This window comes from Anopheles bellator, assembly GCF_943735745.2.
Source record: "Anopheles bellator chromosome X unlocalized genomic scaffold, idAnoBellAS_SP24_06.2 X_unloc_4, whole genome shotgun sequence".
In the NCBI taxonomy this organism is placed as follows: domain Eukaryota; kingdom Metazoa; phylum Arthropoda; class Insecta; order Diptera; family Culicidae; genus Anopheles; species Anopheles bellator.
The window spans coordinates 62,964-90,073 of NW_026684304.1; the positions used below are offsets into that span (position 1 = coordinate 62,964).

General features: G+C 45.8%; 1 protein-coding gene and 1 long non-coding RNA gene across 2 annotated transcripts in view; one reads left to right on the forward strand and one right to left on the reverse strand.

Annotated features, from left to right (window-relative positions):
- Nucleotides 1-1,619: 1,619 nt before the first annotated feature.
- Nucleotides 1,620-2,270, reverse strand: LOC131214167 (uncharacterized). Its single transcript, XR_009157013.1, has 2 exons — nt 2,187-2,270; nt 1,620-2,026 (listed from the first exon to the last, which is right to left on the reverse strand). It is a non-coding gene; the product is annotated as an uncharacterized LOC131214167 (long non-coding RNA).
- A 3,646-nt stretch (nt 2,271-5,916) lies between these two features.
- Nucleotides 5,917-27,110, forward strand: part of LOC131214165 (actin nucleation-promoting factor WASL) — a 68,358-nt gene continuing 47,164 nt past the window's right edge. Inside the window, exons 1-3 of the mRNA XM_058208547.1 lie at nt 5,917-6,026; nt 6,109-6,166; nt 7,819-8,093. Coding sequence (XP_058064530.1) covers nt 7,956-8,093 — 138 coding nt within the window. The 5' untranslated portion in view covers nt 5,917-6,026; nt 6,109-6,166; nt 7,819-7,955. The remainder of the gene's footprint in view (nt 6,027-6,108; nt 6,167-7,818; nt 8,094-27,110) is intronic.

Here is a 27,110-nt window from a genome sequence, read left to right on the forward strand (position 1 = left end):
GTGAAAAAATATTCCGAAGCATATACTGCTTCATCAATAGAAAATCCAAACTGTCCACTAACAATCAATTTCTAATCTACAAATCGTTAATCAGACCGGTCATATCCTACGCAGCCCCAATTTGGACAGACTGCGCCCAAACACACCTTCGAAAATTACAAACGATCCAGAACAAATTTCTAAAAACCATCCTCAACCTACCTCCATGGCATAGAACTTCAGACATCCACAATATAAGTAATATCCAACTGCTTTATCAGCATATCGCCAAACTGACAACTAGTTTCCACCTTAAAAACAACAACAGAATAGATCAGGCACCCAAAAACACACATCTCCCCAACCCATCAAACCTCCACAACAACAATGTAAATACTTAGACAATAGAAAAAGTAATTGTAAGTTAGATAAGGTAGGATAAGTTAATTATTAAAATCCATCGCCGCAGGTTTTTAAATTTTTCCTGCATTTACCGTCTATCCACCAACAACGGTCAAATAACCAAGATAACGTTACCACCTAAATTAGGTCAAATATTTCATGTTAATGAGGAGAAGGTAATCTGTACCCATTAAGAGCAAACTTGGCAAACTACAGAATGTAAAACACGAAACTAAACATTAGAAAAAAATATATTACATAAATAAAATACAGTTGAATTTGTGCCCCGGGTGAAGTGCAAGGGTGTGTTTTTCGTTCCATCATGTGTGATCCTGATAGAAATAATCCAGGTAAGTTTATTGGACAGTATTCAGTGACAATCAAATAATGTTGAAATGTTTTCGCTTTGCTAGTTTCAGATGTCCAACTAAACTGGGATGCATAGGATTGCAATATAAAACTTGTTTACGACGTCGCCAACAACAATATACGCACCAAATTACTACAACGATCGCTAGTGAAGAGTGAAGAGTGAACGCGAACCCAAAAAAAGAGAGAGAAAATATACCGAAATATACCGAGCAAATACAAACTGTTTTGTTTTGGCTAGAGGGGGATATGGGTGAAAGAAAACGAAGAAAGAGAGGGGACACACAGCTGAGAGACAAGGAGCCGTTCGGTGAGAGAATTCAATCCACTACTCACTCCATAGACCTATCGACGGATCACTGCCATTCCACCATGGATGCTCTATACGGAAGAAATGTATAAAGCAGTGGTTCAGCAGTGGATGAGTTTGTGGATGAGCTGTCGAATTTAAAGTGAGAAGAGCGAAATTGTTCACTATGAACGAAATAGAATTATAACAAAATTTCGGCATGACCGCTCACAGTGAGAAACGAGAAACACTGTGCTGAGCAACGCCGCCGTATAACCAACTAAAGGCCCAAACCTGTCATACAACTTTCCCTTTCAGGTTACCTTCCAATATTTAAAAACCTCTGCTCCGGCATTGATTGAATAGACTATTCGTTGGTATACAAGACTACCATCTTAATTCAATCGCAAGTAAACTCATCTTTGTTGTCAGCATCTCTGGCCAGGACACAATTCTTTAATATGGGAATCGCTGTAACAACGGACAACATAAACTATTTGTTTTTTTTGTTGCTACTACTAACATGTTTGAACAATAGAAAATATCGTTTGAATAAACCAAGAAGGCGATACTACCATACTACATCGGCTACATTTAATTTATTTTTTACTTACATCCTCGAAAATGCTTCCAACGTTAGCTGTTACAAGAAGAATAGAAGTACTGCTTTTCTGCTCCTTTGTTGCCATTATTTGAATGTCGATTGTAGTTTGTAAAATATAGCAGAAGATGTCCGTATGTAGTTTTCGTCCAAGTTTTGTTTAGTATTCCTACAAGGTGCCAATCGCAAGTTCTTTTTTTTGTATTTAAAACATGGTGAAAACCTAGGGAATGATTTCTTCTTATCACATCACACTAGTTCGCTTGTACACCTATGTAATTGTTACATCAGTTCCATTATTCTTAGGTTGCTCTGAATTATCCTGAACCATTTTTTGTTAAACCCGGTTACCTCCTTGAAGACTACAGCACATGGAATTCATGGAACTGAAAAAAAAATCAGAAACAACTCAAACTGTAACACCTATCAATCAACCTTTTTTGTACATAACATGTTATGTTATATTGCTTGAGGTATGGTAAATCACTTTCTTAAAGTTGCTAACGTCGCTAGACACAACGGGCAAACTTTTCATGCGACATATACCTGTATATACTGAGCTTCTGGTCCAACAGAGTCGATGCAATGGTAACAGAATTAAGAAAACCCATTAAAAACAGTGCAAAACTAAAATAACAAAAAGAAAATAGTGGTATATTAAATAGTCGTTTATTCGTTTAAGTAATGCACTGATTAATATATCATATATGTGACGCTAAGTTCTCTTTTCACAGCAAAAAGTTTATTAGCAAATGATCACCTCTCGTTCTGGCAGTAAACATAGGTAAACAAACAGTGCGAACTAACCAGAACAACAAAGCAACAAATAAAATGCTCGTGGATTGGTTATTTCTCTTGCAACCGAAAGTCTGAGTGATCAAACTTCACTTTTCTCTATATGTTGTGTTCTATTCTTTAAAAAGAAGGGACGAAACCGCAAAAACTCCTTGAAGTAGTTCACAATACCGATACAAACAGTATACACAACGTCTACGAAGGATTTCACGATTTATCTTACATTAAATTACTATTTAATGATCTGATGGCAGAAAACGTTGGAGTTTACTAATAATAATATTTATATTTGCATTATAAATGAGCAATAAATGAAGGATTTGCCAAGAGGCTTCCAGACTCACAAAATACAAGCGAAGCACACAAATAAAACAAGCGGTGCCCAGTGGTGTATCGCTAAACTTTACTCAAATTGCATTGTTAATTCTTTAAGCTTGCATTTTGTATTATACTTATAACCACTCTAATAACGCAAACAAAAAACTTCGTCCTATGACCTGAGTCTAAATGAGAAAAATATGAAAATATAACCTATCGAAAATCTATCTATCGCGTGATTATTTCAGTTAAAGTCGGTAACGCTATATGCGCTAAGGACAACACGGGCTGGTTTGCCGATAATAGATTTCCAACAAATTCTTTCACAATCTAAACAAATGTTTCACCATTACCAACTTCCCGATCGGGATTGCCAAATCATTTTGACACATTAAGTGAAAAACGGCTCGCGCAAGAACACGTCTAACTGGGACCCACACGGAGCATAAATCGGAGCATAAAAACGTCAAATCGTTTACGCTTCGTGTGGCAGGTTTAAAATATAAAATGTGAAACGTATTTACATTCGTGTTTTTGGTCGAAGAAAATAGAAATCGATGTGGTCAGTTGATTTCTGAATATTTTTTTCTTATTGTAGATTTTGTTGCTGTACCAACAAATAAGAACTTACCCAGCGGGCAAAGCGTTTCAAAAATTCGTCCGTCGGGCGATATTTTTCACCGTTCCTACCCACCCAGCGGGCAAAGCGTTTCAAAAATTCGTCCGTCGCGCGATATTTCTCCCCGTCCCTCGAGCCCACAAACACGCGCCGTCGCAAGCGTAGCGCGATACAGGATGGTATCGTTTCTTTCGCTCCTGTAAACATATTTTTTCCTTTCTCCCTCTTCGCACTCTTCGAGTCCTTCCTCGCTCCTCGCACTCTTTTTTGTCCTCGTGTCCTCGTGTAAAAGCGCGGTGTATGTGTGTGCGTTCCCCGTTCACCAAAACTGACAGTTCGCAGTTTGTTTTGATCGCAAAGTTTCCAAGCAAGTTGGTGGTGCCGCTGGTGGTAAGTACATGTTAAAAGCGTTGATTTTTATGTAATTTATTGTTATTTTTTAGTTCACATTTCGCCGAATGACTGCAGAATGTATCGCCGGAAGAATCTGGTAAGTATTTCAAGTGTTGTTGGCGATCAGAGTGATCAAAGATCGCTCGTCATGTTCGCGCAGAGTGGCGTATTTTTTCGGTATTAAACTGTTTCTTTTGCTTGTTGTAGCTGCCGAAATCGTTTCTACACAGCTTGGTAAGTATCATAAACCCATCTTTCCATCAATGGTAAAGAATAGTGATACTTTATTTTACTTTCAGTTGACGACGGCTGACCGAACCTGACAACGGGACTTCATAACCAAATCAGTGCTGCGTAGGGCTGCGGTGCCATAGAACGGTGGAAAGTGTGTTGGTAGGTATAGTGGTGCTTTTATCATGTTTTTTCATAAATTATAAATAAAGGTGTTAAAATTTAAACCCCGTGTGATGCGTATTTAGATCCGAAACGGGGGGTATGAATGTGTGATACGAATGGGTAGGGTACGGATGAATAGGGCCAACACACACACACACACATAGCTAAAGCGTTCTTTATAACGAAGCGTTGCAGCGCGGTCACGCTTCTTTATAATATCCCTATCCAGACGTTAACCAGAAGCTAATACAGCGGGCTAATACAGAAGCTGCCCAGCGGGCAAAAACCGTCGCGCGACCTCTTCATAAGGAGGATGTCGCGTCTGTATTAGTTTCTGTATTGGAAATTAAGCAGAAGCGTTACCCCAGCGGGCAAAAACCGTCGCGCGACCTCTACATTAGCTTCTGCGTAACGTCTGTATAGGAAATTATACAGAAGCGTGACCGCGCTGCAACGCTTCGTTATGAAGAACGCTTTAGCGATTTGTGTGTGTGTGTGTTAGCCCTATTCATCCGTACCCTACCCATTCGTATCACACATTCATACCCCCCGTTTCGGATCTAAATACGCATCACACGGGGTTTAAATTTTAACACCTTTATTTATAATTTATGAAAAAACATGATAAAAGCACCACTATACCTACCAACACACTTTCCACCGTTCTATGGCACCGCAGCCCTACGCAGCACTGATTTGGTTATGAAGTCCCGTTGTCAGGTTCGGTCAGCCGTCGTCAACTGAAAGTAAAATAAAGTATCACTATTCTTTACCATTGATGGAAAGATGGGTTTATGATACTTACCAAGCTGTGTAGAAACGATTTCGGCAGCTACAACAAGCAAAAGAAACAGTTTAATACCGAAAAAATACGCCACTCTGCGCGAACATGACGAGCGATCTTTGATCACTCTGATCGCCAACAACACTTGAAATACTTACCAGATTCTTCCAGCGATACATTCTGCAGTCATTCTGTGAACTGTAAACTAAAGAATAGCACGAAATTAGATAAAAACAACGCTTTTTAACATATACTTACCACCAGCGACACCACCAACTTGCCTCGAAACTTCGCGATCAAAACAAACTGCGAACTGTCAGTTGGTGAACGGGGAACGCACACACATACATCGCGCTTTTACACGAGGCATACATGCAGCAAAAGGAAAAAAGAGTGCGAAGAGCGAGGAAGGACTCGAAGAGTGCGAAGAGGGAGAAAGGAAAAAACGAGTTCACAGGAGCGAAAGAAACGACACCACCCGGTATCGCGCTACGCTTGCGAGAGCGTGAGTTTGTGGGCCCGAGGGGATAGGAAACGGGGAAAAATATCGCGCGACGGACGAATTTTCGAAACGCTTTGCCCGCTGGGACAGACTGGCGCTGTCGCAAGCGTAGCGTAGGTCGGACAGGGCGTAAACCCGAGCGTAAATACTTTTTTCGTACTCTTTGCTTACAAACAGAGGATATTTTATGTTCTTATTTGCTGGTATAGCAACAAAATCGGAAAAAAACAGAAAAAAATATTCAGAAATCAATTAATTTCTCTTCGATTTCTATTTTCTCGGACCAAAAACACGAACGTAAACACGTTTGACGTTTCGTTTTTATATTTTTGCTGCCACACGAAGCGTAAACGATTTGACATTACAAATTAATTTTACACTAGTGTTTACGCCTCTTAAGGCCCCCAAATAGGGTCGAAATTTCAATCATTAGCAGTAAATGTCACAGAACAGCGAACCTCGATGACCATTTTGATTACGTAACTGTGGGTCAATGAGTAAGATTTTGAGTGACGGTGATATTTTACGTGCAAGTTTCTACGCCGCATTAATTAACCGGTGACCTCACCTGACTATATTGTACAAACTATTTGTGTTTTTTATCCTTTGTTCGGACTGTAGGTTGACCATAACGTTACAAAACCTCTTTTCTTTCGCTCAGTTGTTTGGTATCTACTGTACGCTATTAGACCCGAAAATAATTGATGCATTTGAGTTGAGTAAGTGCCATATGCTTCATTGAAACCATACTCGTATGTACAACTACAGGCGGTAGTTTTTTTGCTCTTCGTTAACGTGGTTCCAAGAATTGCTACAATCATCGCCAACATATCTTCGTCTTGAATGGTACGTGAGTTGTTATATAGTGGGGCGTCAATAGTGCTTAAATTGACAAAGGTCGTTATACATTGTGACAATGAAGTATCCGGAAATTTGTAATTTAAAATAAAATGATTCATTCGATTTTCGATTATGGCGTTAGATTGCTACACATGTCAGTGACTTATGGTGAAAAGTTCGGCCATTTTAAATTATCACTTAATCTTTGACAGCTGCTTTACTGTGCTCGTGTCTTGGCCCATCGGCGATATTTTTCTCTTCCAAAAAATGGATGGCAAGGAATCTATATCAAATTTTGTGTAGAAAACGTAATGAGGAGCGCGGACGCATTCAAAATGTTGACTGTGGCTGATTGGTAAGCTATTAAGACCAAAAACAGTGCTTATGGGTGGTTCAAAAATGAGTCAGTGGGCCGAGAAGATGTGAACGTCGAAAAGCAAAGTTTGCTCGAATTTGAACAGTTTCGCTTACAGTTTTCTTCAATTACAGGGTCGTGGTGCCACATGAGTTGTTGCCGATAGATGGAACGGTCCATAACAATTATTACCTGCAAGTTATGCGCAATTTGCGCTAAGCAATCCCCCACAAATGCAAAATCCAAAAACCAAACCAAAAGGTCGTGAAATTTTTGAACAGCATACGACGTTAAACATCGTTGCTGCCTTGTGTAAAAACACCTGCCACCCTGCCTTGTGTATAAACCAGTGTCTTGCATTACGAATGGATTGTGGAATGGACGGTGTTGAAAAAGAAACCTTATAATGAATGTTTTATGAAGAGTTGTCAACTCTTCGTCCCTGCGCGTCTTTTAGACTCTTCATACATTATTATTTATAAACTATTATTGTTGTTTATTTTTCATCCAACAGCCTGTTTTGCATCAAGTTCTTCCAATCTTCCTTATAACAGATGTTTACAGCTATAGCAATCTTCCGATTCTCGTTATAACAGATGTTATCTCTATTTTGTAAAATTTGAGAAAAAAAGGAAGAAAATGCAATGATAATTTTTATTCTTACTGTCCGATGTACGATGCGCGAACAAACGTTCCGTCATTCCCGATAAATCTGTCGAAACGTGTATGTGTCGGCCGAGGCGTAAACCCCACTTTTTGCATAAGTTTTGTTTGCAAACACAGGATAAAGTAAGTTCTTACTTGCTGGTATAGCAACAAAATCTAAAAAAACGGAAAAAATATTCCAAAATCAATTTATTTCTCTTCGATTTATGTTTTCGAACACGAATGTAAACAAGTTTGACATTTCGTTTTTATATTTGTGCTGCTACACTAAGCGTAAAGGATCTGTCGTTTTTACGGTCCGATTTGCGCTTCGTCTGGCGTTCCAGTATAAGATGAAAGTGCTTGTTTAATGTTGGAATCAATATCTGTTATAACGCGAACACTATAAGGTAGAAATCGGTCAAAGACTTTAAACCAAAGTAGGGTGACGTTTGTCTGATTGTACTTTCATTTGTCTTATCAACACGAAATATCAAAACAAAGTATCTTATATATTACAAAACTACAAAGTACAAAGTATCGTACAAATCGTGAGCAATACAGCAGAACATTGAATAACAATCGTGTATATCGAAGAAAGAATATTGTTCGATCTCAGTGTGAAGCTGATTGTAAATACCGCATCACTGCTTTCTCGACGCCTAACGATGCGCCAATCCACTGGAGAGCGGACGGACTTAGCGGACCGTAGCCACTTTGCCGCAAGCAAGGTGAATCGCCCGAGCTTGCTCTTAACTAACGATGAAAACAACCAACTCTTCCATCTACTTGGTCGTCGCTGTCAGGTGAGTACAAAAAAGTTGATTAGCAAAATTTTAATTCATCAAATGAAGGAATGCTAAAATTCCCGATTCGATGTTTTCATCGTTTTCATTTCATCCGGGATCATCGCGGAGTGAACTATTGCGCATGGGAAGCCATGGAAGCCGAGCCGAGGAAGCTATCAAGACAAAACTTCGCAAAAGGGCGCTGTGCGAAATAAAAGGTCTTTGTTGCTAGTTCGGCTAATAGAAACCTGAAATTCGAACAAAAGAAGGAGAAAAGGATTTCAAAGGATTGTGTACCGAATAATGATCGCAAGAACAGGTATTGCCGTTTCCAGCGGGATCCGCGACTTTTCTAAACCCTAAGTGGACGTTTAAACAAAGTGGGCGAATAATCGGTTCCGGTTTCCGTTCCCGGTGCGTTTTATTCGTCTTTTCTGTAATAATCACTTTGCTCAACGATGCGGTGCGGTGCGGTTAAAAAACATTCGCTCTTCTTCCCGTCTGGTTTAGCACTCTCCGCTCCCACCGATCGGTCACCGCCGATCGGTCAACGATCTTAACTCTGGTGCTCTCTACCGGTGAGAGCGCTTATCATTTAAATCTTTCGTTTTTCTGGCACCGGTGAAGGGGTACCTCTGTTTACAAACAACACTTTCCCCCGTACTTCTTCTCCGGTGCCAGCCTAACTTAGTATGTTCATTCGGCCGCGTGCCGTTCTGTCAAATTTTACTATTCACTGTGTTCGCAAAACACGGTACGATTTAGCTCTACATTTTCAATCAACTTTTTTCGACTCTAAACCTTTCCACCTGCTGGTCCCTTTGGTGAGTACTGATTGGGACCTGACTCGCGATTTACTGGTGCCTTTCTTTTAGGGTTTTGATGAGAAGGGCGCCTCTCGTACGGCGGTAACCGATCGTGCCGGTAATCGGCAAACCGCCACGCCTAATACTCTGCTTGTCACGCAACGGACCACCGGTGTCGGTTGTAGCTCCAATGAACGGTGAAACCGCCGTTGACATATTGTGTGAGGGTCAAGTCGGAGCAGACTGCCCGCTGCACGAACGGTTCCGGCCCGTCGGCGCACGATGCGCGTTTCGCATTATGGCTGTAACCCTTGATGGCACTGCTGTTATCACTGAACGCCACCGTGTTGTTGGTGTTCCGGAAGCGCTGCGGGTCACACTCCGTTTCGATCAACGACTGCGACTTTGAAGTGCCTGTCACCACTAGCTTGCCCTTCGAAATCCAGTGCCGCGAATGTTCACTGTTGCACTGGGCGTAATCAAGCAGCTCCACGTAGGTCGGGTCCCGCTTCAACACGTTCACGAACGGATTTGTGTAGTACTCCAGATCCCTCGATAAGCTGTAGGTCGAGATTGCGGCAAATGCTGACACTGTGGGTGCTGCTGGCGGTCGAAGGGTTGAGTCGAGGCCCGACCTCGATCAGTACCTGCAGGGTTTTGTCCACCAGCGCTGACGCGCTGTGCAGCTGATCGGGCTCGTCGCACTCCTTCAGGATCCAAAGCAGCATCCGGTACACATCGGCCGGCAGCGGCTTGTAGCGATTATTCTGCACGTAGAAGTATTTCTCCCTCTGCAGCGACTGCAACGAGGCATTAACTTCTTTTTTAGGTGCAACCTCGTTGCTGCCGTACACATCTAGGACGGCTAGCTTTGTCATTGGTCGCTCATATGTTCCTGTTAACGTCTTCACCGTCGCGCTTCGTATCTTCCCGTCCCAGCTTGCCTTGGTCTTCAGTACCCTACCCTTGGGCCAGCAGTTTTCCGGCAAGGTTGGGACCACTATCACCACGATATCGTCGACCGCGGTGGCTCTGGTATGTTGGTGCCACTTGGTCCTGCGTGTTTTCTCTGGGAGGTAATCGGTCAGCCACCTCTTCCAAAGCGAGTTTGCCATGATATTATGTGACGTTACCCAGTTTTGTTTGAGCCACTCTCCGCTGTCTCGAATCAGGGACATCGGCTTGTTGCCATCTGAAGACTCGAGGAGAAAATGATTGGGGGTTTTGCAATCGCCCAGGTCACCCGGTTTTGAAAGTACGCTGTGTCCCGAGTCAGCCGTGTTCGGTGCGGACCCGATCGAATCGGATTTTTGGCTAATGCCGTCATCTGCGCCGGTCAGCCCTTTGACTCGGGCCGGTGGGTACGATAGCCGCCTCCGCTTCTTATTCATCTCGATCTCGGAACCCTTTTCGGTCGATCCACTGCCAGCGCCGGCGGTGGTGCCGTGTGCTTCGTATTCCTCTACGCTGAAGCTCGCATTCGAAGTCTTTGTCTGGTCACCCACTTCCGACGTCGACAGAATGGTGTCGCTGTGGTGTGGGGCGAACTCGAGCGAGCTGCTGCTGCGTGGGGAAGCGTCGTGCGGATGGGTCACAGCAACCGTAAGCGGCGGCACCCAGTCCGTACTCGGCGCAATGTCGGTGTCACTGTACACCTTCTTGGTCAAGATCGGTTGGGGTGGCATTGCTGCCCCACCATAGGCGATCGCGGTCCTCGGATCGCGAGTATCGAGGCCGGAGATGTGGCACGGTTGCTTTACCAGCTGACCGTCGCCGGCTTCGATGATCGGAGGAATGGTGATAGCGTCCACCGTACCGTCGACGGCCGTGTCGGTGGTTTGCGCCGCTGGAAGATCCTTGGCATGGATGATGGCATCGGTCGGCATCGAGCCTCGGCGCATCAGATCACACGTTTTGATGACGAACGATTTGCCGATGTCGGACACGGTGGCCGACCCTAGGGCGTCGCCGGGTTTCGGTGGAAGCGCCACGGTCGTTGGGGCGGGGCCGCGCCGCCGACTGAGCGTACGCTTTAGCATCGAAGGGTCGAGGTTCTCCTTCTGACCGAGCGTCAATTTCGGCACCTTGATCTTGCCCTGGCCACCGCCGCTGCTACTGCTGCTGCTGCTACCGCCCTGCTGGGACGTGCCGCCGGGCTGTGGTTCCCGTTTGATGCTGTCCTTCCGGGTCGACAGGATGCGGGCGCGAGATTCAACGTGCGATGGCGCCGGTGCCCCGGTGTGGTGCACCGACTGGTGATGATCATGATGACGGTGACGGTGCCGTTGCTGCCGTTGCTGCTGCAGCTGATGGCGATGATGGTTCGCGTTCGAGCAGCTGCTAGAGCTGCTCGAGTTCGACTCGAGCAGCGCCAATTTACTAATTTCGGCCTCCTCGAGGATCTGATATTTCCTCCATTTACTAATGGTGGTCTCCTTGAGGATCCGATATTTCCTCTCCAATTGCGACAAGTGGAGGGCTTTCTCCTCCTCCAGCCTCTGCAGTTGAAGGAGCCTTCTCCTTTCTTCTACGGAGCTTCGAGAGGATGCCTACGCCGTGCCTTCGCCGTCCGCCATCGTTCCTACGGGAGTAGGTGCCATCGTTCCTTGGCGAATCGGCACCATGCTCGCCGGTGGCGATCCGTCGATGACCGCGACGTGTGGTTTCCGCGCGATCTTACCCAAGGTCGTCGGTCGACGATCGACGGTCGATGTCGGCCCGATGGCGTCACTACTTCTTCCACTCATTCTCTATTCACAAAGAAATTCACTGAATGTTCAAAGAAATCACTGAATGTTCTTTTCCAAAGATAATCACTGTTCGCCCTTCAGGGCCACTTGAATGTTTTTTTTTATCAAGCTCAAGCTCAAAACTCAATCAAACACTTGAATGTCTTTTAGCAAAAGAAAACTAATCGAATGTTTTTTTTTATCAAACTCGAATGTTTTTTAATATTGCCGTTTCCAGCGGCATCCGCGACTTTTTTAAACCCCAAGTGGACGTTTAAACAAAGTGGGCGAATAATCTGTTCCGGTTTCCGTTCCCGGTGCGTTTTATTCGCCTTTTCTGTAATAATCACTTTGCTCAACGATGCGGTACGGTGTGGTTAAAAAACATTCGCTCTTCTTCCCGTCTGGTTTAGCACTCTCCGCTCCCACCGATCGGTCAACGATCCTAACTCTGGTGCCCTCTACCGGTGAGAGCGCTTATCATTGAAATCTTATCGTTTTTCTGGCACCGGTGAAGGGGTACCTCTGTTTACAAACAACAACAGGTGTAGACACCTTTCTTTTCTTCTTCCTTCCTCTCTTCTTCTTTTTCTGTTTCTTCTTATTTGGTGCAACAACCGATGGGCAGTCTTACCACCCCACTCCCCCCATTACAGAACTCGTACGTAGGACTGCACTTCTCGTTCTCGATTCTCGAACTCGTTTGCCGGGATCAAGGTTTTCAATTAGAGAAGTGCTGAAATGTTCTAAAAAGCTTAAATGTGAAAGCTTGTCAAGCTCTTTGAGTACGGACTGCCATTCTGGTGCATTTTTGTAAACATTGCATACACAGATACACATACACAGATAGCAGCTCAGATGTGCGTACGATTCTTGCTGTTATATTTCTGAAATTCTTAGACGATTTCCGCGTATTACGTTTTCGATAGCGACAGTGATAGTGAAGAAACTGAAAATATAATGATTCATCGCAAAATATTGCGATATAAATCCGACCCACTGAATTTTTCATCACCAGCGTAAGTGTGCCCGAAATCGAAAATGATCAATCGATTTTTTTTAAATTTTCGAAGAACGGACCGGGCCGTATTTATTAAATTTATTAGGTGTTTGAATTAATTCCTTCCGTTTTACAATAGATGGCATTACTTATTAAATATAACACATTTTTTATGAAATATGTGTTTGATAGCTTTTATCATTGCACATCTAACGCGGTGTAGATTGTTTGTTCGAAGTGTTAACAACGCCTGTTTTGAGCATTTCAACGTGTCAAGTTTTGTTCCTGATAAAACGTTTTTGCGGGGAGTACTTTTTCATTACTGCTTGCACGGTACGAAAAGAGTTTCTTGTACCGAATCGTCACTGGTGATGAATAGAGGAGTTATTATAAGAATCCTAAACCCAAAAAGCCCTGGATACAGCCTGGCGAACCAGGTCCATATCAACCAAAGCGAAATTGTCACTTTTCAACGGTTATGATGTGCATATGTTTTTTTTATTAGGACGTTGCTATTATTCCATGACTTGACTAGAAGAATAAAAAAACAAAGGGTCATACCCAGCCCACATTGTTCCTCCCTTGTATTTACTCCATAGGGCTATCCGGAGGGAGGAACGGGTATCGTTCACAGGTTTGTTGTGATCGCACTGATCATGGCCCCAAGCGCAGGATTAATCTGCTACTGATGTCACTTCTGCAGTTGCTGCTGCTGCTGCTGTTTCTGCTGCCGCTGCTTCCACCTCGTCTTCCCTCGGTGGTGGCTGCTCCGCCACCCTCGGGGCCCTCGCGCTAGTAGCCGCCGCCTTCTGCTCGTGGCGCCACTCGCGCTCCAAAGTGCCGATTATCACAGCAAACGCCTAGCTGACCATCGTCCACGTGTGGTTGTTGACGAGCAGCCGCTCCTGCAGGTTGTCCGCAGTGATAGGGTGGACAATCCCATACGACAGCAGCCTAATACGCACAGCGTGGAACCGCTGACACTCGAAGGCGGCATGCTGCGGTTTTTCCACCGTCCTAGGGCAGAAGGTGCAATCGGGAGAAAGCGATCTTCTTGACGTACAAGTACTCCCGGAAGACGCCGTGTCCGGAGAGAACCTGCGTCAAATGGAAGCTCACGTCCCCATGTTTCCGATTCACCCATGGCTCCACCCTTGGGATAACGCGGTGCACCCATCGCGCGTAGTGACTTGCGCTGGGTCTACCCGCTTGATGGTCCCACTATTGCTGCCACCGTCGCAGCGATTCCTCGAGCTCTTGTGCCCGGATCTGCCGTCTGGTTGCCCGGTCGGCTCCGTCGGCAGCTGCTCGGTCGCGGCAACGCACATCTTCGTCCAGAATGAGGCAGGGAGGTAGCACGAAAGCTGTGCTGTGCGTGACTGTCCGGAACGACCTCAGAACCCGTTTAGCGGCACGGCTCTGAACGGCGTTCAGTCTCCGCTGGCAATACTGGAATCGCAAGGCTCCAGACCACACAGGCGCCGCATACCGCAGCAGGGACATGGAAACTACGGCCAACAGCTTCCGTTTGCCTACAGATGGTCCTCCATGGTTCGGCATCAGTCGACCGACCGCTCGCGTCACTCTTTCCGCTCGAGCCGCTGTTGCAAGCACGTGCGGCTTGAAGTTCAGGTGGTCCTGCAGTTCCACTCCAAGGTACCGTACCGTGCGCTTCGCCATTAGCCTTGCGTCTCCTGCGCGGTAGAGCACAAGCTGCCTGCCCCTTCTCAGGCTGCTGAAGACCAGGGCTTCGGTCTTGTTGCAGGCCAGTTTTAAGGACTGTCTGCCCAACCATGCCTGAATGGCAGTTATCGCGCTCTCCGCTCTCGCGGCTGCGCGTCGCGGTGTAATGGCCGGGACCAGTAGCGCTAAGTCATCGGCGTATCCTACGATGCGGACTCCCGGCTTGAGATCCACAGAGAATACCTTGTCATACATAGCGTTCCACGGTGTCGGCCCAAGGATCGACCCCTGTGGCACCCCAGCAGGCTCGACTTCTTAGCCCCGCGCTTGTTTGGTAAAGCAGCGTGCGGTCGCTAAGGTAATTCCCCAGGATCGTCCGGAGGCCCTGTGGGGTACGCTTAGCTAGTAGTGCCTGCCCGATCGCCGTCCAACTCACTGTGTTAAAGGCGTTCCTCACGTCCAGGGCCACCATCATGCAGCACCGATTGTGCTTTTTGTTGTACCGGTTATATCGCATAGCCAAGCGCCCAGCCGCTATGACTTGCTCGATTGCATCCACCGTCGACCTCCCGCGGCGGAAACCATACTGGTTTGGGGAGAGGTGCGATCCCACTGGGTCATCTTCCAGGTGTTCGTTCAGCCGGTTCAACAACAAACGCTCGAACACTTTGCCGAGAGTGTTCAGCATGCATAGTGGCCTGTTGGACGATGCCTCGCCGGGGGGCTTGCCTGGCTTCGGCAGCAGGACTAGCCGCTGGACCTTCCACTGCTCCGGGAAGCGCCTCTCATCCAGGTATCTCTGATACAGCCGGCGGAACGCCTCCGGATACTCCTTCATCGCCGCGGCGATGGCTGCGTTCGGTATCCCATCCGGCCCAGGCGCCTTCTTGGGGGCCAGTTGGGTAGCGATGACCTGTATTTCCGTGTGCGTTATCGGTCGAACTGAATCGTCGCCATGGTCTTCCGGAGGAGGGTCCGGCCACTCCGCGGGCGGGTGCTGCGGAAACAGCTCGTCAACATAACATGGCTGTCCAGTACCTCTGGATCCATTTCCGGAGGGGCCCAGGAACAGTGCACGGCTTGCATCACTATCTGGTACGACCTTCCGATCGGATTGCTCTCAACCTGTCGTACGAGCTCGGCTTCGCACTGCCTCTTGTTGCGCTTTCGTTCCTGCCGGTACAGGCCTCTGATTCACCTGAGGACGGCGACCCTGGCGGCTTGTTCTTCGGGACTCGTACCCGGCAAATGCAGCAGACGGCGCGTTCTTGTGCACTCCGCACGTAGTGCCGTACGGACTCCACCAGTATACGGACTTACGCCGTGGGGCCGGGCGCAAGCTGCATCTGGGGAGCGTCTCATCACCGCATCTAGTGATGACTCTGGTGACGGCCTCCGCATTCGCATCAACGTCGGCGAAGTGGTTCCAGTGGAGCGCTCCTAGCAATACATCCTGATCGAAGCACCGGATCTTCCGTCTTCGCATCCTGTGTCCAGCAGCAGTCATTTCTTCACTTGCCGACGGTTGTGGTATAGGCACTCCCACGCTGTAGCACACCGCCGGTCCGACTCGCAGTCCTCCTCCAGGACCTGCCAATCCTGACCAGCCGCTACACTGGTGGAGACGAACGTGACGTCCACACATGACGCGGCCGCTGCACCACTGCCCAGGAAGGTGTGCGCAAATTGCCCATCCTGGCCGCGTTGATTAAGGAGGACGAGGCCGAGGTCCTCCGACATCGCCATCAGTTCGTGGCCACGCGCGTCAGGCCTTGCGCTGCCCCACTTTTCCATGTGCGCTTTGAAATTGCCTCCCAGCACAATACGGTTGTGGCCACGCAACGCCGTCACTATTACCGCCAGCAGGGTGCGGAACTCAGCCATCGTCAGCCTTGGTGGCGCGTAGGCGCTGGCGAACGTGCCCCCAATTTCCGCCACCACCAGTGCCTCGTGGGCAATCCATATCCGCTGGACGGGAGATCGCATAGATCGCACCGCAGGCATAGATCGCACAGGAGTTGTCCCGGCCCACCACCCATTTTCGCGGACTCAGCGGCGCGTATGCATAGGGGATCTCGGACAGGAGAGCCACTTGCATAGACCACTGCGCTACGCTCTGATCCAGCACATCGAGCGCAGCCCGGCTCCTGTTAAGGTTGAGCTGCATTATTCGCATCATAGGTTCGGGGGTCCATCGCATTGGCTTGATCCAGTGAGGTGCGCGCCCCCACACGTCAGGCACTTGGCCACTGCAGTACAGCCCAGCGGGCAAAATCGCATGATCACACGACACTTTTGGGCTCGGATTGGGCTCGAATTCATTGAATGCGAGCCCAATTCGAGCCTAAAAGTGTAGCGTCACAGCGTGACTTTTTGGCATGTCACACTACTTTTTCTTCCTATTCTCTCGCTTTCTTTCCTTTTCGCACCGGACTACCCAAAATATTCGGTGCGCATTTCAGCGCAAAAAACCATTAAAATCGCACAGTTTATAACTATTAACTGTTTTATTCAATTTTAAAATTTACAATCCATTTCTTACACCTTCACGAATAACTTATTCTATACGAATACTGCGAGTGCCATCCCTCCCCAGTGAACAATTTTGAGAGCCCGAGGTTGCCCCTCTGCCTGCGACGCGGCGGAGGAAGGCTGAGACGAGTGAGATCGAACGCCCCTCTGCCTGCGACGAGGCCGAGGAAGGGCGATCTCGCAGCGCACGAAGTGAGCATGAGACGCGTTCGTTGGTTGCCGGGGAAAGAACGGAAGGAATCGCCGTGAGTTGTGGAATCGCCGTGAGCTTGCAGGTCGAAGACGAACGTTGGAGAGAAAGAAAAAGGAATAGAAATAACAGAGACAGCGAGATCGGGGCAAAGTCCCGAAGTTCCGAGGGTCCGACAGTCTCTCTTTAAGTTTTGGTGTGGACTTAGGCGAATCGGGACGAAACCTCTGCCTCTGTTTTTTCTAAGTGCCAAGTGTAAAGTACCAAGTGCTTGTGCTTCTCTGTCGATCACGGGTGATCCTGATAGAAATAATCCAGGTAAGTTTATTGGACAGTATTCAGTGACAACCAAATAATGTTGAAATGTTTTCGCTTTGCTCGTTTCAGATGTCCAATCAGATGTCCAGATGGGATGCAAAGGATTCGATACAATGCATTTTACAACGCGTCTAAGGCGCCGAAGGCAGCTACGCACCAAATTGTGAACCGCTAGTGCAGAGTGAAGAGTGTATGCGAAAAAAGAGAGAGAAAATATATCGAAATGTACCGCCCAAATACGAACTGTTTCATTTTGGTTAGGGGGAATATGGGAGAAAGAAAACGAAAAAAGCGAGAGAACACACAGGTGAGAGACAGGGGGCCGCTCGGTGAGAGAATTTAAACGGCTCCTCACTCCATGGACCTAACGGCTCCTCACAGCGATTCCCCCATATAAGCCTATATGGGAGAAAGTATTCGAGACAGCCGTTCAGAAGCGTATGAGTATCGGATGAAGAGTGGATTTTTTGGTGAGAAGAGCGAAATTGTTCACTGGGTATGGGAGCCCTTCTTTCTAAAGAGGGGAGGGGTTTCAAACATTCACCAGAACATTTCCCCACCCCTAACCATTTCCCAACCCCCGCCTACCGAATTTGGTTGGATTTGCTCGAAAACGTTGGAATGGGACGTTACGTATGAGACGTTACGTATGGGAAGTTATGTTACGTTACGTTTGTATGGGAGCCCCCTTCCCGGAGGTGTGGGAATGTCAAACTTTCCTATTCACAATCCGGGGTCACAAAACTACGCTGTGCAAAATTTCACGCGGATTGGTTCAGTAGTTTTGGAGAAAAAGCGGTACACACACAAAGCAGTAGACAGACAAACAACTATTTTTATATATATAGATTACAGCGAAATTGCTTGAAATATGAACGATAAAACAAACCTGTTTCATGCACATACACCATCATCAGTCGACCGAATAATTCCTAATCCCTTTTCCATTGGTGCCCTTTTGGTGCCTTTTCATTCGCTCCACTGCACACTGGGGAATTGGTATGGGAAAGGCGGACATATTTATTTTTAGGAAGAATCCATGGACTTTTTTCAACGTTTTTGTTTTCTTTGCATGTGTTTTGATTAAATTCATCTTTTCAACACGCGTTCAAGTATATTAAATAAACTATTTTCGTTGTTTTAAGGTTTTATGCAATCTGCATTACATCAAAAATTTAAAAAAACTATGGAAGAAGCAAATATCGAATCTCTGCTACAAATTGAATGCCTCATGAGTTTATAAAAGGATATGAAATTATCAAGGAGCTTTACCCACTCCGTTTGTGGGAATTTTAGTTAACAAGCAAGTAGTTATTACCATCCGAAGTATCCAACCCATCAACTATTATTTAAACGTTTGATAGAATACTTATTAGTCTATGTCTTCATCCTACCTTAAATCGATCTACGATCTACTTGGTTGAATACATGGTCAATCGCAATATCGGCATCAATGTGTTACTCCTTGATTAAAAATTCTTTTACTTTATTCGGAAAACTAAGTTTATGGTTTTTTCGCTGCCTATAACCCAATGACATAGAACTAATTTTAGGGTCACTGCTATGTATTGCCCGAATGAATGTGTCTTTTAAATTGTTTTTTCTGGAAGATTTTCTTGCATGATTTGCCCTATCTTGTCTAAAACATTTATGCCGCGCTTCCAAAGCTTATTTTCCCAGACAACCTAGTAGTACAGGGGTATGTAGTATTATATCCCCAGCATGAGCCAATACTTTATGTACCGTAGCAGGTACGTTCAACCAACTATAAAGCACTAAGAGTTTTTTATATGTATCTCTACAATATGTGTCTAATTTTTCTGCATTAACTACTTTCTGACAGCTAATGATTATTAAGATATTTCTAAACCTTTCTATCAAATCTTCATCTACATTAAGAACAGTACTTGCTCGCTCGCTTGCTTGCTCTTGCTGACAGAACTTCTACCCTGCAGAGGTTCCCAAAAGAAACACATATTCAATTACCCATATTGTACTGTATTGCAAAAGGTACAATTCTATACCAACGTATATTCTGAAACATGTAACATAACTTCTACCTTGCAAAGGTTCCCAAAGAAACACACATTCATTTACCCATACTGTACTGTATTGCACAAGGTAGAATTCTATACCAACGTATATTCTGAATCACTTGAAAATACGCATTAGCTGCAAAGACTACATTCGGTTGTTTAAAAACGAGATAGAGATTTTACTTAGTGTATCCAAATAATAGAAAAGGCATAAAGCCAATATGTTTTGTATGGCCATTTCATAGACTACATAGAGACCGGGCGCCTCCATATGCATCAGGAATTGTTTTCTTAAAATAGAAATTTGCAAAATTTGTCGCAGGAATATGCAAACGAAACTTACAGGAAATGTTTAAAATTGTCTAAACTTTAATTGTAATGTCTCGTTTAGGCTGTACAACGCGATACATTTTTTGCTGCATTACTAAAGTTGAAAAACTGTATATTTTCCTACTTTTTTATACTAATTCCCGAAAAAGTTGGTTTTAGAGAGCCATTTTTATCACTCTTTCGACTTTGACAAATGATTTCTCGGAATCTACGCAACACGAAGGGCTAAAAATTTCGGATTTGTCATAGATGACTTATCTATTTTAGGCTAATATAACTAAAACCGTCTATTTCTTTGATGACTGAAGTTGATTTATGACCGCCTTTTGCCCACAGTGCACTGCTGCAAACTGAAACAAACAAATAATTATCTATTTATGATAATATATCTATGCATTTTTCACTGAAAATATTGGAAAAACACCGAAAAACTTACCTTTTTGCACTAGCACATTTGCCCGCACTGCCAGCTGTGATCGAACCAAAACAAACTGAGCTGTCAAAAAAATTTCAGTCCAAACAGCTGAATCACAGTAGACTTGGAGGCGATTACGATGACCAAAATAATTATTCAAAAAGCGTTTCTACTTTTGCGTTCGTACTGCTACTGCTGATGCAGCCGACGCCGCTCCCTCCGGTTCCGCGACTTGCGTTGTTGCGAATGTTGCTGCTGCTGTTGTTGTTGATGCTGCTGCAGCTGCTGATACCCCTTCCAGCGGGCAAAAACTGTCGCGCGACGTCTCAATAAGCTCTAAATAGGCTCTGAATAATGAAATTTAATTTGACTATAGCGAGGCGTTTCAGTGCTGCTGAAACGCTTCGCTTCAGCGGTGTCATGAACCCTCTTTATCCAGTACCCCTACCCTTTTCGGATTGAAATTATTATTTAAAACTGTGCTAAAATTTATCATTTCATTTATATTTTAAACCTTTATTTAACTATATATTTCTATTTCTAACTATACAGTATAAAAAGAGCACTATACCTACACCCGTCCCCAGCGTCCTACGGCACCACATCGCGCTTCCTTCTCGAGACGGGACGTCGCTTGGCACCTGTAATTACGGAAAAAAAGATCGGTGCGCACTTCAAACACTGCACAATTCTTTAAACACTGCCACAATACGTACTTGCAACCATTTTCGGCATCTTCCCGCGCCGCATTTTCGATACTCCTTGTCCACAAAATTAGACTGGGCCGCGCTTGGCTCGTTTGCCCGCACTCGGCGCGGCACCTGCAATTGCGAAAAAACTCTGCTTTCTTATCGCCAACAACACTAGAAATAATTACCAGATTCTTCCAACGAAACATTCTGCAGTCATTTGGCGAACTGTAAGCTTAAAAATAACACGAAATTAGTAAAAGCTACGCTTTTACAAGTACTTACGTGCGCACCACCATCCTTGCGATCAAAACAAACTGAACTGTCAGTTTTGGTGAACGGGGAACGCACACACATACACCGCGCATTTACACGAGGACACGCATTGTTGTTTATTGTTTGTTTACAGTCAACGGGCCGGCATCGCCTAGTTGACACATACGTATAAACTAATCATTAAACTAAACTTAAGCTAAAGGATGAGCCTAACATAACAAAACGCGTACAAAGGGAGAGGTAGCGAGAGCAATCAAGTAGAGAACATCAAAAAGTGCGCGTCAAAATTAAAAGAAATAAAAACAAGTCTTGCACTAGGTTAAAGACATGTTGAAGTTCAATATCGGTGATGCCCGGTTATAAGCCCTAACAATGTTATACAGCGGATCCGTCCGAGAAGAAAGGACATCCAGCTCATGTGTGGCACGTCTACGAATGACCCGCTCCGGTGCATAAATGTTGATCTGCGCTAGCAAGAAGGAAGAGTTAATTCTAGCCGACAAGAGTTTAAACATAAAGAGCGCACAAGATGTCAAGCGTCTATGATTCAGAGGACGAATACTAAGCAAAAGACAACGAACATTATAACAAGTTAGGTTACTGAAAGAGTACCAACCCGTTATGACTAAGGCAACTCTAGTAAATCTTCTCTGCACAGACTCGATGGCGTCAACCCAACATTGCGCCTGTGGGTGCCACACCACGTAAGCGTGCTCGAGAATAGGACGAACTAGAGCACAGTACAGAATCTTCAAACACATGACATCTGTGAACTCTTTGGACATTCGTAATACAAAACCTAACACTTTAAGAGCTCTGCTAATTATCCCCTCGTAATGGTTCATAAAATTAAGCTTAGAGTCTGAAACAACGCCTAGGTCTCGCACCGAGTCACTTCTAGGAATGGTGGAACAATTCAATTTATACGAGAATATTAACGGAGCTTTCAAGCGCGAAAACGAAATCACATTGCACTTGTTTACGTTCACAGACATTCCATTGCAGATACACCATCGTTCAAAAATATTTATGAGGTCCTGAAGGGCTCCGCAGTCCGAAATATTATCAACAGGCAGAAACATTTTAAGATCATCGGCATACAAAAGATGACAGTTGGGATGTTGGACAGAGCTAATGTCATTCAGGAAGATAATGAAAAGTAGAGGGCCAAGGTTTCTGCCCTGAGGAACGCCAGACACGTTGGAGAAGACATCAGACAGACAATCGTCAATTTTCACCCGAATTTCCCGGAGAGAGAGGAAGGATTTAAACCACCTTACGAAAGACGAATTTACACCAATCTTTAACAATTTCATTAACAGAATCTCGTGCGGCACCCGGTCGAAAGCAGCACTGAAATCAGTATAAATAACATCTAATTGTTGGCCGTTTGCAAATGAGGTGCTTGCTACATGTAACAGGTGTAGCAGATTAATGTTGACCGAACGCATGGGGACAAAACCATGCTGGTGAACACTAATGTGTTGGGAAAATGCGTAAGTCAAGAATTCAGCAATCGTAAGCTCGAACAGCTTGCTACACGCGCAAAGAATCGATATGCCGCGGTAGCTCGTTATTAAGTCTTTATCACCCTTTTTGTGAATTGGGAGCATCCACGATCGTTTACAAAGAGAAGGGAAACGTCCAAGCTGTAGAGACAGATTATATAAAACATTCAGCGGATGTACGAGGGCAGAAGCGCAGCCCCTTAATATAGAGGAAGGGATGAGATCGGGACCAGGCGAGTATGACTGCTTTAAGAGCCCGATGTTATTCAGGATCATGGAGTCAGTTAAGAGAGACAGCGGGCATGAAACAAGGTCTTGAGGGACGTAGCTCAGAGCCTCATCCACAAGGTCAACAGACTGCATTGAACAACATACAACATTGAACAAACTAGCAAAGTGAGCCGCAAATGCATGGGCTTTATCAATGTTCGAAAGAATGCGAGAAGAACCGTAAGACATGTGAGCAAGAAGACGATTACATTTACGTTTACATTTAACGAATCTCCAAAATCGCAGCGGGTTGGAATAAATCTGCCAGGCAGGCAGGCAGGAAAATATTCCTGCCTGTTGATAACGTTGCGGTTCCTAACATAGCGTTTGTACAGAGAAGATTTAAGAAGCTTAAGGCGACGTAGAGTGGCTGACCCCCATGGCTTGGAACGCTGAACACGATGTCTTTTGAGGGCAATGCAGCAATGGAAAAGGTCTACTAACTTATTTCTGAACAGCCAAACACAACAGTCTAAGTCCCTATCCTTAAAAATATTATCCCAGTCGATTTCATCAATCAACATGGAAAGTCTTTCATAGTCCGTTCTTTTAAAGTTAAAGTCGAGCGGACGCGATACAGGTGCATGCGTCGGTAAAATGGAACTGTTTATACTTCGATGGATGCTAACAAGTAGAGCCGGATGGTGAGCGTCGCAGGGAAGAAGCGCCGATGGAGACTCCACGACCTTCGTTTCATTCGCAAGTTCCTCGTTGACCAGGACCAAATCAAGCATTCGTGAGCGAGCATTTAGAGTCGTATTTTTCTGAACTAGTCCATGAAGATTCAAAAGGTCCCGGAAAAGGTGGTTGTGGAAGCTCTGCAGCCCAGCTGGCTGGTTGAAATCACCTAGAAGCAGCATCTGATCATTCAACTTCGACTGCTCCAGAAAGTCTCCAATAGAGGCACTCAGAGCGTCCAGCACCGGGGGTGACGGAAGGTAGACTGCTCCCAAGATGAACTTCGTACCAAAATGCTGAATCAAAAGCCAGAGCTGTTCGAGAGACATAGCACGAGTGGGTAGTGCACGGGCGATGATTGCTGATGAAACGGCAACAAGGACGCCACCACCACGACGCTTACCACTGTTCAGGTGGTTGCGATCACATCGAAAGACAGTATAATCGGTGCTGACGAAGAGAGACGAAGGGATTGTCGGATCGAGCCAGGTCTCGGTGAGGACAATAACATCATATTCGTTCTCGGTGATCGATAGACGGAGAGCATCAAGCTTGGTACGCACGCCACGGACATTCTGGTAGTATACAAGGTGCGTTTCACGGAAAACAGGACTTTTTAAAAATGAAGTTAAAAACAAATGTTTTTGGGCTAATTCTTTTTTATTTATTCAAAATAATCTCCCTCGGATGCAATACACTTTTTTGCGCGGTCTAAAAGCATTTCAAATGAGTGTTTTATGTCCTTCAGAGGGATCGCTTTGCGGATGTCGGTACACGCCTTTTGGATGGCATTTACGTCCGTATATCGCTGGCCTTTCATGGGCAAATGCATTTTTCCGAAGAGGTAGAAGTCGCAAGGTGCCAAATCCGGCGAATACGGGGAGTGATTGATATTTAAAATGTGATTTTTAGTCAAAAATTCGTCAAAAAGAGTCAAAAGAATTCGGAGCAATTTTTGGTCGTCAGTCAACTTGTGCGGAACAAACCTTGCACACACCTTCCGGAAGCTCAGTTTTTTCGTCAAAATGCGATAAATTGATGGTTTGGATGGCCCAATTCCATTTCCATAAATGAGAGTAAGTGAAAGTGAAGATTTTGGCTGATATTTGACAAAGTCACGCACAATTTCGATGGATTCTGGCGTGATCACGGTAAATTCCGGGCCTGGATGATCGTCGTCATTTAGGTCCTCCCGACCGTTTTTGAATCTGTTAAACCAGGCATGCACTCTGCTACGGGATAAACAATCAGCACCATACACTTGGTTCATCAATTGAAACGTTTCGGTAAAAGTTTTACCAAGTTTAAAGCAACACTTAATATTGGCTCTTTGTTCGATGCTCATTTTTGTACCGATGACACAAACATACTGTCACTTAAAACGCAATAACTCGACTTCCAATGGATGAAATGTCATCAAATTTTTACTGGAAGTTGGGAAAGGATGTGCTTACCAACACACATTCTCACCAAGAGATAGCGCTGCCCGAAATGTACCGATTGAAAAAGTCCTGTTTTCCGTGAAACGCACCTTGTATATTGAGCTCATGCGAGTGCACATGAGAATCGACACGAATCGAGCCTCGTGGTGCATTGTGTACGTTGGACAGTCAAACAATTTTGTCATCAGTGATATTAGAGGCGCTGTTCGGGCGAGGCCTCTTGCGCAGATTGGTGGGAGAGCCAAACGACCGATTCCCAAAGCGAAGTGCCGCGATCGAGAAACGAGGTGGAGTCGTCTCCTTTGCCATTACACTCATGTCAGTTAAATACATCTGGTCCGGGGCGGGAGACGATGTCAACCCGGTCGCAGGTTTGATGGGCCGGGGCTTGTTGACGAACTCACGGAAGCTGATACCAGACGGCCAAGTCGCCGGATCAAGTGCTTTTTCCCTCAAGGCCAGGGGTAAGCCGACCTTGAATGATAGGAAAGACACGGATGCAAAGTCACGGTCCCTCGCAAGCAGCCTCCTGATGATAACATCCGTGTCACCAAGACACTGACACACCATGTCAGACACCTGCTCGTCGGTAGTATCAGTCGACAAACGCGAAACAAAGAGCCACATCCTGGGTTGAGGTGCAGGGACAGTTTTCACTAGAACCTTCGTCGCAGTAGCGACCGAACTCTGCCAGAATGTCGCTCTTCATCCGATCAATCAAGGGATCCAACCCACTCAGGACAACGCACTTCATCTTCATAGCACCGTCCTCCAACATGACCGAGCAGCCGGGGCAAACCCACAGAAGCTGCGGGTTGCGAAACAACTCCTTGCGGCAAGTCTGCGGCAATCCCAGGCACTTTCCATGAAACGCATCGTTGCAGAATCCGGCACAATGATAAGCGACATCGTCCGCGTCAAGGGTTCTATGGCACGCCGAACAGGATTTAGTCTTAGTGAGATCCGTGGTATCGGTCATAGTGTAGAAGTGATATCTGGTGATGTGGTGATAGTGTAGAAGAAATTGATGAGCGATGCCCTACGTGGAAGTGTCAGTGTTGGGTGCACGCGCGGCGTCTGCTGCGATCAACCGACCGAAAAATCGACCAACACAAGCGGGGGCAGAGTTCAGTGCACGAAATGACGCAGGAACAATTATGTAAAAAAACACTCGAATAACGACGGGAACGTAGAAACAAATACTTCCAATTACACACTAGGCAACCGCGGATGCGACAAAACACAGATACTGCAGCAAACAGCGCAAGTACAACATAAATTAGAGAATCGAAATACAGCGCGACGGATGCACGTCCGAACGATCCAAGAGACGATCTTGAAGCAAAAGAACTTCGATGCGAAGAGCGAGAAAGGAAAAAACGTGTTCACAGGAGCGAAAGAAACGACTCCACCCGGTATCGCGCTAGGCTTGCGACAGCGCGAGTTTGTGGGCTCGAGGGGGTAGGAAACGGCGAAAAAAATCGCGCGACGGACGAATTTTTGAAACGCTTTGCCCACTGGGCTGTTGCTGTTGTATTGGCTGCTGCTGGGGTTTGACGCTTTGCGCTGCCGCATGCATCTTCAAGAGTTCCCTGATCATCTCTTTCAGGGACTCTATCTCCCTTGCATTAAACTCGCATCCTCTGCAGCTTACTTGTGTTTGGGCGTGCTGGGCAGTTCGCCGTTCAGCGTCCCCATCCCCATTCGTAGATTCTGCTTCGGATCTCGGTTCTTCGGCCGATTCCGCATCCAGTGAGCAAAATTGTGTGCCCACGCTACCCCTCTGTCTGCGACGGGGGCGAGGAAGGCTGAAACGGATGAATCCGAACACCCCTCTGCCTGCGACGAGGACGAGAAAGGGCGAGCGGGCCGGTTCATGCGGGTCCGCTCGTAGGTACAGGGGTAAAAGAGCGGAAGAAACCACGAGAGGAGGGTGTTTCACGCGCTAGCTTGTGGGTTTGAATTACCTGGAGAGGGAAGGTCGCTATGGCCGAGAGACGATGCGAACGCGATGCAGGTGGAAGACGAACGAAGGAGAGAAAGCAAAAGGATTAGAAAAAACAGAGATAACGAGAACGAGGCAAATTTCTCTGTCCAAAAGTCTCTGAGAGGACGGCAGTCTGTTTTTAACTT